Raw genomic sequence first — 10583 nt, forward strand, 5'->3', positions numbered from 1 at the left:
CAGGGTCGAGCTCCGAACAGCGAAAGCCCCGCAGTCGCGCCATCCTGCACCACACACTCCACGCCGCATGACAGGCAGCCGGCTCGTTCACTGGCCAATGCAGACCACATGCACACCTTGTGACAGCCTGCAGACGCGGGGAACTCTGCCTTCGGCGCTGCATCCGCGAGGCTGTTCGGGCTGTTCGAGGGACTGTGACAGGCAGCTCAGGCCACGGCATGGCGACGGGCTTCTGACGTTGGAACATGTCGCACGACTAGTCGGAGGTACATTCACTACACCCATTGTTCGTGGCACCCAAACGACTGGCACTCACCAGGATATCGCGGCCGGATCAACGAGCCGCCAAGCTCAGGTTCCAAGGCGCCCGTCCTACCCCTCGTATTCGCTATGATCTGCGCCTTTGTAGAGAGTTTGTACATTCCAACGCCCCGCCACTCGGCTCGCATCCGTCCATTACAGTAGTAGATCCTGATTGCCATCTGCACCCACGGGGCTCATCACAGCGGCCTGCGGCATGTTTTGATTGACCACCCACCCGCCTCCCAGCGAACCCTGCTCCGCCACAATCGGGCTTCCTCCAAACGTGCTCTGCCTGCCAACTCCTGCGAAGTAGAGATCCGCTTCGTGTGCTGCGGCTTCGAGGCCACTGCCGTTGGTGGGGCTCAATGACCCATTGCCGTTGGTAGTTGATGTGTCCAAACGACTTCGCTCGGCTGCAGCCCGGTCGCGCGCTTGCTGTGCAGCCTTGGCCGTTGGCAGCTCGTGCCGTTGCAATGCAGGTGAATCCTGCAGCTTCCTCGGCCGCGCGGAGCGAAACACTTGGTTCACCGGTTTGAGGTAAACGGTGGCGAGGGTACCTACGTTCAGACACATCTCCTCAAGCGTGCTCGGGTCCAGCTTCTCCGACTCTTCGGCTGTGATTGCGGGCTTCTCGCCCATGACGATCTTTTTAGCTTCTTCTGGAGAGGAAGAGAGCAATCGCCAGTACATGTACCCTCGATCACGTAGATCGGGATTGTCCGTCTCCTCGGTCGCCCACTTGAGCACCCTGGGGACGAGTTGCGAACCGCGCGTCGGCCGTTGTATGAACAGCTTGACCGTCGCTGTGAGCAGGGCTAGCTGCACCTCGTGCGTCTCCTCGCTGAAGGAATCGAGGAAGTCTTCCAGCAATACATCGCTGTCCTCTATTCTGTCAGCGTACTGCCCAATGACCCAGATCATGGCTGCTTTGGCTTCCGGCTCGTCCAGGGAATCGAGATTCTCGCACAGCGTGGAGATGATGGACTCGTATTGGTTGGGATATTTGCGGAAGATGTTGCGGATGACCACTGTAGCCTCTTGGACGATGTACGAGACCTTTGTGCTGACCAGTTGGAGGAGTGTCGATATACACAATTGACTGGCCGGAGGTATCTTGATGGCAAGCTTTCCGATTGCTCGGACTGACTTGCGTACAAAGTCAACGTCGATCTCGGTGGCGTATCTGTAGAAAATCAGCAATGCTCCGAATCAATCATTGAACCAACATACTCAGACAACTCGGTCAAGACCTCCTTGATGTTCTTCTCGGTAGCGAGCATGAAGATGAGCTCCAGCTTCGTGACTTTGACGTATATAGGGTCGTTGTATTTACAGAAGAAGACGCGAATGTCGTTGCGCAATACCTCAGGCCGTCGTTGCAGGATAAGGAGAGCGTTGCGCAGAGCAAGGTACTGAATCTCGGGCCCCTTTGATAGGAGTGTAACAAGCGGTGGGGAGAGCTTGTTGCATAGCGATTTGATGACCTTTTGGTCCGAGATGTAGTTCAAGAGGTACAATATGACGCGGATGCAGGTCAAAACCACCGCGGAGTTTGAGTGTGAGAGCCGTGGTGCTATGCGCTCTGCAAGGATCGCGGCTTCTTGGGTGTCCTGTGGGACGTAGTTCATCAAGGCTTCCAGTATGTATGTTTGGCCCCATTCTGAGCACTGATGCAGGATCTGTACGATCTTGGAGGCACTCGCATAGTCGATGGTGAGCTTGATGGTTTCCGATCGCTCCCAGATGTCCATCAGCGCGGCCAGAGCACATGATACGACTGTGGGGTTCTCGTCTCGCAGCATCGCATTCAGCTTATCAATGAGATCGGAGGATTCGACCATGGCCTTGTCATGGTCGTACAGCTTCGCAACGCATATGGCGGCAGTCTTGCGCACATAAGGATCGTTATCTCGGAGAAGGCTCTTGAGGTGTGGTACGGTCGCCTCAACATATTCGCGAACGTGGATGTAGGACATGGTTCGGAGCGCAAGCGATCGCACGAGCGGGTTGTTGTCGTGCATGTCTTCCTGGATGATGGGTAGGGCCTTGAGGGCAATGTCTGGTTTTATCCTCGCATAGTTGACGAGATACAAAAAGCACCTATCGAGTCAGCCCGCGCCCAACGACCAAGCCATTTGTTCACCCACATCTTCTTGATTTCCAAGCTCGGAATGTGCATGCAGCCCACGATGTCGGGAAAGAGTGCGACCATGTCGTTGTTGCTCATGGTCATGTTTGCGACGATCTTTTTCAGGGCCGTCTTCTTCGCGGTGAAGTTCTTGTCTTTCTTGCCGCCGCTGTTGAGCTCAAGACGCAGCTCTGCTACTTTGCCCTGTTGGGTACGAGCGTACTGTAAGCGTGCGCCCTCGAATGCGTAGGGGAGGAACATGGTGGCGGCATGGTAGGGATGGCGAGAAACGACGGCGAGGGCCTGGTCGCGTGGGTAGAGCGACTGCAGTGGGATGCGAATGCAGACAAGGAACAGAGTGGCAGGGCGTCTATCGGTGGTGGTGCAGGTGAAGAGGACAGGGGACGGAGCTTACCCTCGCAAAGAGCTTCGCATCTTGGCCGCCGGCGCTCATGGTGGCTGCTATCTCGTGTCCACTAGGCGTGCGGTCTCTCTATGCATGTGCCCAGCTGTAGCACGATACAAGCAGCTTCCCCCTCTCCTTGCCCGTCTTAGCCCCTCCTGGATTGCGTCGCGCGGGTTGTTGGTGGGACGTGACGCCTCAGGCGGCGAGAATGGTATTGCGCATGCCGGAGCAATTGGGGCGTGGTTCCTGGAGGCTTTTTCCACAACTTGGGACGCTGTCGAGGGCGAATTGCACATTCTAAGACATCCACAGGCCATTGCGGACGGCGGGAGGAACGTGCTCGCCAAGGCCGGGGGTGCGTGGGCGTGGGTCCGCAACTTCCACCACGCCAGGCAAGCACGACCGTCGCACATCGCCAGCTCGCGCTTCACGAACACGCGCCATGTCCGCACAGCCCCCGCCGCCCCCGCAATGGGTCGTCGACCTCAACACGCCGCCGACCACGAAGCCGAAGACGAACGTCGCCGACCCGCCAGGCTACACGGCGTCCCTCACCCGCAGAGACCGAGCGGCTGCATCTAAGCAGTCGGTGCGGAAACAGCCGACGCCAGACGAGATGGACACGCTCAAAATGAAGAAGGCCTGGGAGGTTGCCATTGCCCCCGCGAAGCAGCTGCCCATGAACGCCATTGGTATGCTTCGTCCGCTGTTCTTGTTTCCCAAGCTGACTGTCCAGGCATGTACATGACGGGCAACACGCTGCAGATCTTCTCCATCTTCATGGTCTTCACTCTCTTCAAGACACCCCTCATCGCTGCATTGAATCTTCAAAAGACGTTCGCTCCCTTCGAAACACCAGGAACCTCCGGTCGCCTCATCATGGTCAAAATCGTATACTTGCTCACAAACGCGCTGATGTTGGGACTGGGCATATGGAAAGTGAACGCGATGGGCTTGCTACCGACAACAAGATCAGATTGGCTGGCATGGGAAGCGGAGCGGACGTGGTCAGAGCGGGCGGTGCCGAGGGAATGGCTTTGAGGTGGGAATGTGCGCAGCTGAACATCACATTCATATGCGTGAAACGGTATATAATGTCAGTGGTAAAATCACTTCCTCATTAGCTGTGGTTTCTGCTGTACAACTACTGCAGATCGGGACGGTCAAACGCCGCTCGACTTGAACATTTTCACTTCTCTTTGCTTTCCCCTCATTATTGTCCTGTTCCAGCCAGGTTGGCGAATTCTCCCTTCCGGATCTTGAACTTGATCACCAAAAGCCCGAATCGAGCCGGACCCCTCGTCGGTGTCCTCGGCAGGGCAACAGGCGTCCTCCTCGCCCTAACCCATCGCTTGAACTTCTCTGAGCCCGGTCCGAACCTCAGCACCAACGGCGGACCCATGGCCTTCCCCAACTCTTTCTCCGTCACCAGGACGTCATACGCGGCAGTCTTGATCCAAGCAGGACAGTACCCTGGTCCCCTCGCTCTCTCGCTGATCGCGACAGACTTCCACTCGTCAAAATCTTCGAGATCAACATATTGATCCAAGCGCGCATCCACCAGGGCCTTGAGCTCAGCGGCAAACTGCATGAGCGGATCCGCCTGTGGAAAAGTGAGATCGATGAAGCTCATCAGCATCGCAGAGTCACTCCACTGACTGATGACGTCGGTGTAGAGGATGCCCGCCATGCGCTTCACATCCTCGCGCCTTTCATCCTCATAGAGATCCATGTCGACCTCGACCTCGAACCCAGTCAACACGACATCAGGCCACTCGCGCTCCGGACTGTCCGGCAGCGAGCACCTAAGCATCACATTGGCGCTGCTCAAGTCTCCATGCGCGATCCCAGCTGCATGTACGAATTCCACCGCCGATAACAGACGTATAAAGATATGCCACACGAAGTACGTGGGTATGCGATTCGTGTCGAGGCAGGCTTGTCCAAATGCTTCCAAGCTCTTACCAAAGATTGGGCGCAGGCAGAGCCAGCTGGCCGTTGGTATACTGTAGCATGCGCGAAGGCCCAAGGGACCGATGAAGTCCCCGCTACGTTTGAAGTCATGCATCATGTTGAGCGTTTCCATTTCGTTGCGGAGCGCATCGAGCGATTTGTACATCCTGACTACCACAAGTTGCGCGCGGGCTTTGCGGTGGAGCTTTTCACCAACGTTGGCGTCATGCCTGGGTATATCCGCGCTTGAGTCTGGTCTGAATAGGTGGGCCGGGGGCTCTTCCTGGGCTTCTTCGTCTTCAAATCCCGGCGTGGTGTCCAGGTTGCGTGGCAAGCAGAGCCATGCGGCGCTGGTGTCTTTGTCGTACATGTTCTTGACGACGCGGAATTCGCTGAGTGGGGGAAAGAGGGCGTTTGGCTCGTCGCCAACAGGCTCGCCCGCGACGGGAATCGGCGTTCGTTGCTTGCGACCACCTTACCTTCTCAGTACCTTGATCATGGCGGTTGCATGGCAAGCAAAAGAAAAATGGGACGAGCAAATGCAGGAGGGTGGGAAAGGGTGGATGACCACTTACTCATTGTCAAGTTGGTGGTGAGTGCTTGAGAGATCGCTATGGAGAGTCACCTGAGATTATCGATGGAGATTCTCGCGATAGTGGCCGCGATTACGAGGGCGACCGGTCGGAGCTTCTGTTTCTATGGCTACTGACGCTTGAAAGGGATCTGTGCGTCAAATGTGCTCACCAGTTTCTGGATCGGATTGCCCAGGTGAATGTCCAAATTTAACCAAAACCACGCTTTAGTCACTGATCCGGTATCTGCTGCCGCGCAAGTGGAATCGGTGGTCCTTCTTTCCATCCTATATGCGCATGTATTTGTGAAATCTCTTACGAGTTGCAGAAATGTGCTCTACAGGTATCCATTTATGGTTGCGTGGAGTGAGATCATTTTGGCACACGACTGTCTCTTATGGGGGGCACCATGAACTAATCTCGAGGCATCAAGACCTACTAACTGATCTAAAACCAAGTATAGTAGGCAAAGCGAGTATACCAAAATGCAATATATTGTATGACGAAGCAGTATTACCTGGGTGGTGAGAAGCATACGTTTTGTGTAGCGAGTTTTACACAACAGATAATAGCAGACATTTTGATAAGTCTGTTGTTCAACCTTACACTCCTTTCTAAAGTCTCTGAGAGCTTGCTTGCCCTCTTCCCAAGTTACCAACAGTGTGCGTTCAGCCAAGGATTATAATCACCATTTTGTTCATGGTACCAGCCCAAAATAGAAACCGCGCGAACGCTCGGACCTCGATCCCAGTCAGCTTTACTTTTAATTACAACCCCGATATTTCTACAACCCACCAATGTCAACTCCATGCAGTTCAAAGTCCACGTTTTTTGGAACCCGATGATATAGATATAGATGGTGCTTGTCGCACAGGATGCCCACGCGGCGAATCAAGATGACCGCTTGGGCCTAGATGCAGACGAGGAGGCCCAGCTCCTGCAGAGAGAAGAGCTAGATTTCGAGGACAATACCGCTGCCCAGGCTGGCTTCAGGATACCACAGTCTTCTGGTCTCCATGGCCGGCTGAAAGGACCCGACCCACCGAGAATTCAGACCATAACCCCTTTTTTCGCTCAAGCTCAGGAATTTCTACCAACCTGGCTCAATCAGCGTTTCCCAGAACGGAGACAGAGAGCACTCCTTCTCAGTGGAGTTCTTGGCTTGTGGCTGATCGCTTTCATCATATCTTTAAGCGCACAATTTCCTGTCACGGACAGTACAGGTAGACCGGTTACCAACCTCGACTGCGTCGACACCCTCTGGAGACCTAAGAACGAATGTGGCATAGACGGTATCAATTGCCATCCCTTCAGCAACTCCTCATTTTCATTCAAGTGCCCAGCCAAATGCGCCAGCGTCAAGGTCCTGAATCCTCGCGCCGTCGGGCCTGTGGACGTCAACTACCGTCCTTTGGTGATTGGAGATGGGACATACCGCGGCGACTCTTTCATCTGCGCGTCTACTATTCATGCTGGCGTAATGACCGACAATGGCGGGTGCGGGCGTGTCACGCTTCTGGGCCGTCGGGACAATTTCTCCGGAACAGAACGGCACGGGATCGAGTCCATCCCATTCGATTCATACTTCCCCCTAGCTTTCGCTGTTTCCTCGGATTCCAGTATCACATGTTCTTCGGACCCAAGGAACGTCTTGCTATTCTTGGACATCCTCGTCGCTGCACTGCTCTCGATCTTCGGAGCATCACCTACCGTATTCTTCCCCATCTTCGTCATCATATTCGCGCACGTGGCCTTCGCGTCGGATCCCCCTTCGGCTTCATACCGCAACACCACCGTCCTCCCTGACCACATCGCCTCATTCGCCAAACGCCTACTTCCTGCGCTTTTTTGCGCTGTCGTCATCTACCGGACCACGGTCAGACGCACGTTGCATGGCTTAACAGCACACGTGGAAAAGACTTTCTTGTGGCTTGGAGGCTTCTTCTTCGGCGCCTTATCAAACTACACATTTGACTGGATCCCAATACAACGCCTCACCGCACACGATCTCGAGCAACAGCCAGGCGCCAAATTCGCGCTTGCCATTATTCTCGTAGTATTAGTCGCCATCATCGCAGGCCAGATCTACTACTTCTGGCTCGAGGGGCGTCTACTTCGATACTTGGCCTTGTATGGACTCTTCATATCTGGCATTCTCGTATGCCTAACGATCCCCGGAGTCTCACTCCGCATCCACCACTACATCATCGGCCTACTACTCCTTCCTGGCACGAGCATAAAAACACGGCCATCTCTAGTATACCAAGGAATACTTCTCGGCCTCTTCGTAAACGGCATCGCACGTTGGGACTTCGATTCCGTCCTCCAGACCACCGCTGACCTCCGAGGCGATGGCAAGTTCGACTCTGCACTGCCCGAGCTGCTAGAACCGGGAATAACTAACAAAGCCGGGGTTCTGGTGGCGAATTTTCAGTGGGTCGCGCCGCCAGCAGTAGTGGATGGGATTAGTGTGCTTGTCAACGATGTGGAGAGGTCTCGCCAGTTCTTCAGCGACGCGGAGGACGGTGCTCATGGATTCGAGTGGACGAGAACGGTGGAAGAGAGCTCGAATGAGTATTTTCGGTTTGGGTACGTGAAGGGTGGGAGGACGCTAGATTATACAAAGGCGGGGACATTGTTTGGGAATGGGACGTGGAGCGGGACTTGGTAGGCGCCACCAAGAGCAACGCACGTCCTACATCCTTTAACAGCCACAGCGACTTAGCGATGCGTCCGTCGCTATGTTTCGCATAGGGAGCTGCACACCAAAGTGCATCAACCTTCATAACTTGCACAAAATTCCTTTTTGTGCTCAGGAATTTAACGTTACTCCTTCTCCGAGATGCTTCGGTATCCACATAGTACGAACGCCCTCTGTCTTTTAGCCGCTCCCTAAAGCGCCACCCAAATAGGTTGTCGATAAGCTCCCTTGACCATCTGCAGAACGCGTAATGCTCACAAGCACTGTGACGCCTTATAACCCAAAACTATGATGGCACGTTGTAACGGCTTTAGGAAGCTAGTTTCCCTGCCTCAAGGTCTGAGCGTCGTCGCATTCTCCTTGCACCTACGCCCTTGTGAACACGTTAATAATTCGTACGGGCTGATTGGCTACGCACCTAGCGGAATGAGAGGCTGAGTGGTTATGGTACCCCGATGTACATGTCTCAGGCTACAAGGTCCCCCAGCCGGCCAATTAGAACACTGCTGTTTTGCCTCACGTCAGCGACCTTTGAAGTTAGTCGGCGACCCTTAAAGGGTGACGGCGAATAGAGCCACGCGTCTGTTGTTGTGTCTGAGGAGGCGAAAAGCAGAATTCTGAAAAAGTATTTCTTCGAAGGCGCGCTTGTGTTGCTGGAGGTCGTTCCGCAACGAGACTTCTTAGAAAATTATTCACCCTGGCATCGATCATGAAGCTACTAGCAAGGCTTGGCCCAGGTAAGCTTTTTGGAGTGAGCTTATTTGGCTGTTTTCCTGACGATACGATTGTAGTGCTCGCAGCTTTCGCGCTGGTCTCATCGGCTTCATCAGACTTTGAAGTTGTGCGTCGAGAAGCTGGTCCCAGCAATGCAACTTTCGTGCACGACACCGGCAGTGGATCTGTGGTGTTCGCCGTAGCTGCTGTAAAAGATGTCGGAGACCTATACTTCCATCTCGAGGCCCCTGCAGAGTATAGCTGGGTTGCTGTCGGGAGTGGAGAGGAGATGGACGGAAGTCTCATGTGGGTTGCATATCGCAGTGAGAACGGAACCGGTACGGCCGCATACTGCCCTCAGCAACGGTAGAACGATACTGATGTGTGATGCTTTAGGCGTGACGCTGTCATCAAGAACCTCAGACGGCCACGTTGAGCCTTCCTACAACAGTGGCATCGACTGTCAGATCTCCACCAGAAACGGCACCTCGAACGGGATCATCAAGATCAACAACCGAGACATCCTCGCCGTAAATGGCGTCTGCAAGAACATCACCAGAATCACCGCTAGCGATAGCAAAGGAGCCATAGACCTGACCAGCTCATCCCAAAACTTCATTTTTGGCCTCGGTCCTACAGGGAAGACCATCCAATCGGACAGCAAATCTGCCGGCATACGCCGCCACACGCTTTACGGCCAGTTCTCTCTCGACCTCTCGAAAGCCACCGTCGCAAACACTGAGGACGTTGATGAAGCGCAGTTGAGCAGTGTTGGCAACTGGCAGAACGCCAACGCGCAAGTCGTTGGCGATGTCACGAGTGACCGCGACTGGAGCGGGCCAGCCCATGTTGTGCTTATGGGTGGTGCTTTCGTTATTGTGTTCCCGCTTGGTGTTGTCTTCCTGAGAGTGTTGGAGAAGGTGAAGTGGCATGCTTGGATGCAGGGCGTGGGTATGGTGCTCGCTATCATTGGTTTGGGTGTAGGCATCTATCTTGGGAGGGAATACAACCATGTACGTCTGCTCCGGAAGAACGGTGCACTTTGGTTCCTCCAAAGATCGTTGAAGTGAAGGAACCCACGTCGCTGACACAACCCCACAGTCCAAAGATTTCAACAGCGCCCACCAGATTATCGGTTTAATCGTCGTCCTATTCGCGCTCGTCCAATTCACTCTGGGCATGCGGCACCACAGAGTCTATGTGCGATCCCAACGACCCACCACATTCGGCCGAATTCATCGTTACATCGGCCCGCCTTTGCTCCTCCTCGGCGCCATAAACGGCTTTCTGGGCTTCAATCTCGCAGGTGAGGACGACGACAACATCTGGTATGGCGTTATTGTTGGAGTTATAATTGTAGCGTTGGCTGGGTCACTGTTCTGGGCTAGGCGAAGACGTGGTGGCAAGGCCGCGAAATTGGGACGAGGTAATATGGGGAGGGAGTCGTATGAGGGGGGGCATATTCCGTTGACAAATATGGGACATGGTGGATAGAAAGGGTATTCAAGACGATACAGAGATCGCGCTCGTCTTAGTAGAGAATTGGAGCACAGTAGAATTGGCGCCTTGGAGACGGAAAATGCGAGTACTTGACTACTATTTGGGCTTTGCTTTCAACATCAAGTCAAAAGTTCGTGATGGGTCTCTATAGAACTTTGGACACACATGAATCGAGGAAGTGTTTAAGAATTTTGCGTGTCAAGACTGGTGGCCCCGGCGAGGGCACGTGATCCGTCTCGTGGTTCTAGCGGCAGTTACGACTGAGCTGGTCGTCCACTTCGATGCGCGACTCCACGCTCACCATCC

At 54.3% G+C, this 10583-nt stretch overlaps 5 protein-coding genes across 5 annotated transcripts; 3 read left to right on the forward strand and 2 right to left on the reverse strand.

Annotated features, from left to right (window-relative positions):
• Positions 1 to 113: 113 nt before the first annotated feature.
• On the reverse strand, positions 114 to 3139 carry CC84DRAFT_1153388 (Adaptor protein complex beta subunit). The gene is made up of 4 exons (XM_018176838.1): positions 2847 to 3139; positions 2451 to 2635; positions 1534 to 2403; positions 114 to 1486 (listed from the first exon to the last, which is right to left on the reverse strand). Exons 1-4 carry the CDS (start codon positions 2883 to 2885, stop codon positions 457 to 459), a joined length of 2124 nt encoding a protein of 707 aa, XP_018031884.1. The 5' UTR covers positions 2886 to 3139; the 3' UTR covers positions 114 to 456.
• A 140-nt stretch (positions 3140 to 3279) lies between these two features.
• CC84DRAFT_1099919 (transmembrane protein 85) lies at positions 3280 to 3878 on the forward strand (the record flags this gene model as incomplete). The annotated part of the gene is made up of 2 exons (XM_018174842.1): positions 3280 to 3529; positions 3574 to 3878. The coding sequence occupies 2 exons, from the start codon at positions 3280 to 3282 to the stop codon at positions 3876 to 3878; spliced, it is 555 nt and encodes a 184-aa protein (XP_018031885.1).
• An 86-nt stretch (positions 3879 to 3964) lies between these two features.
• Positions 3965 to 5326, reverse strand: CC84DRAFT_200703 (uncharacterized protein). The gene has a single exon (XM_018185564.1). The coding sequence runs from the start codon at positions 5158 to 5160 to the stop codon at positions 4051 to 4053; it is 1110 nt and encodes a 369-aa protein (XP_018031886.1). The 5' UTR covers positions 5161 to 5326; the 3' UTR covers positions 3965 to 4050.
• Positions 5327 to 5861: 535 nt separating this feature from the next.
• On the forward strand, positions 5862 to 8237 carry CC84DRAFT_1198723 (uncharacterized protein; the record flags this gene model as incomplete). Its single annotated transcript, XM_018181586.1, has 2 exons — positions 5862 to 6024; positions 6277 to 8237. 2 exons carry the CDS (start codon positions 5862 to 5864, stop codon positions 8031 to 8033), a joined length of 1920 nt encoding a protein of 639 aa, XP_018031887.1. The 3' UTR covers positions 8034 to 8237.
• A 535-nt stretch (positions 8238 to 8772) lies between these two features.
• On the forward strand, positions 8773 to 10275 carry CC84DRAFT_1228645 (CBD9-like protein; the record flags this gene model as incomplete). The annotated part of the gene is made up of 4 exons (XM_018183645.1): positions 8773 to 8800; positions 8855 to 9115; positions 9174 to 9790; positions 9879 to 10275. 4 exons carry the CDS (start codon positions 8773 to 8775, stop codon positions 10269 to 10271), a joined length of 1299 nt encoding a protein of 432 aa, XP_018031888.1. The 3' UTR covers positions 10272 to 10275.
• Positions 10276 to 10583: the final 308 nt, after the last annotated feature.

The sequence above is a fragment of the Paraphaeosphaeria sporulosa genome (genome assembly GCF_001642045.1).
Source record: "Paraphaeosphaeria sporulosa strain AP3s5-JAC2a unplaced genomic scaffold CC84scaffold_10, whole genome shotgun sequence".
Classification (NCBI taxonomy): domain Eukaryota; kingdom Fungi; phylum Ascomycota; class Dothideomycetes; order Pleosporales; family Didymosphaeriaceae; genus Paraphaeosphaeria; species Paraphaeosphaeria sporulosa.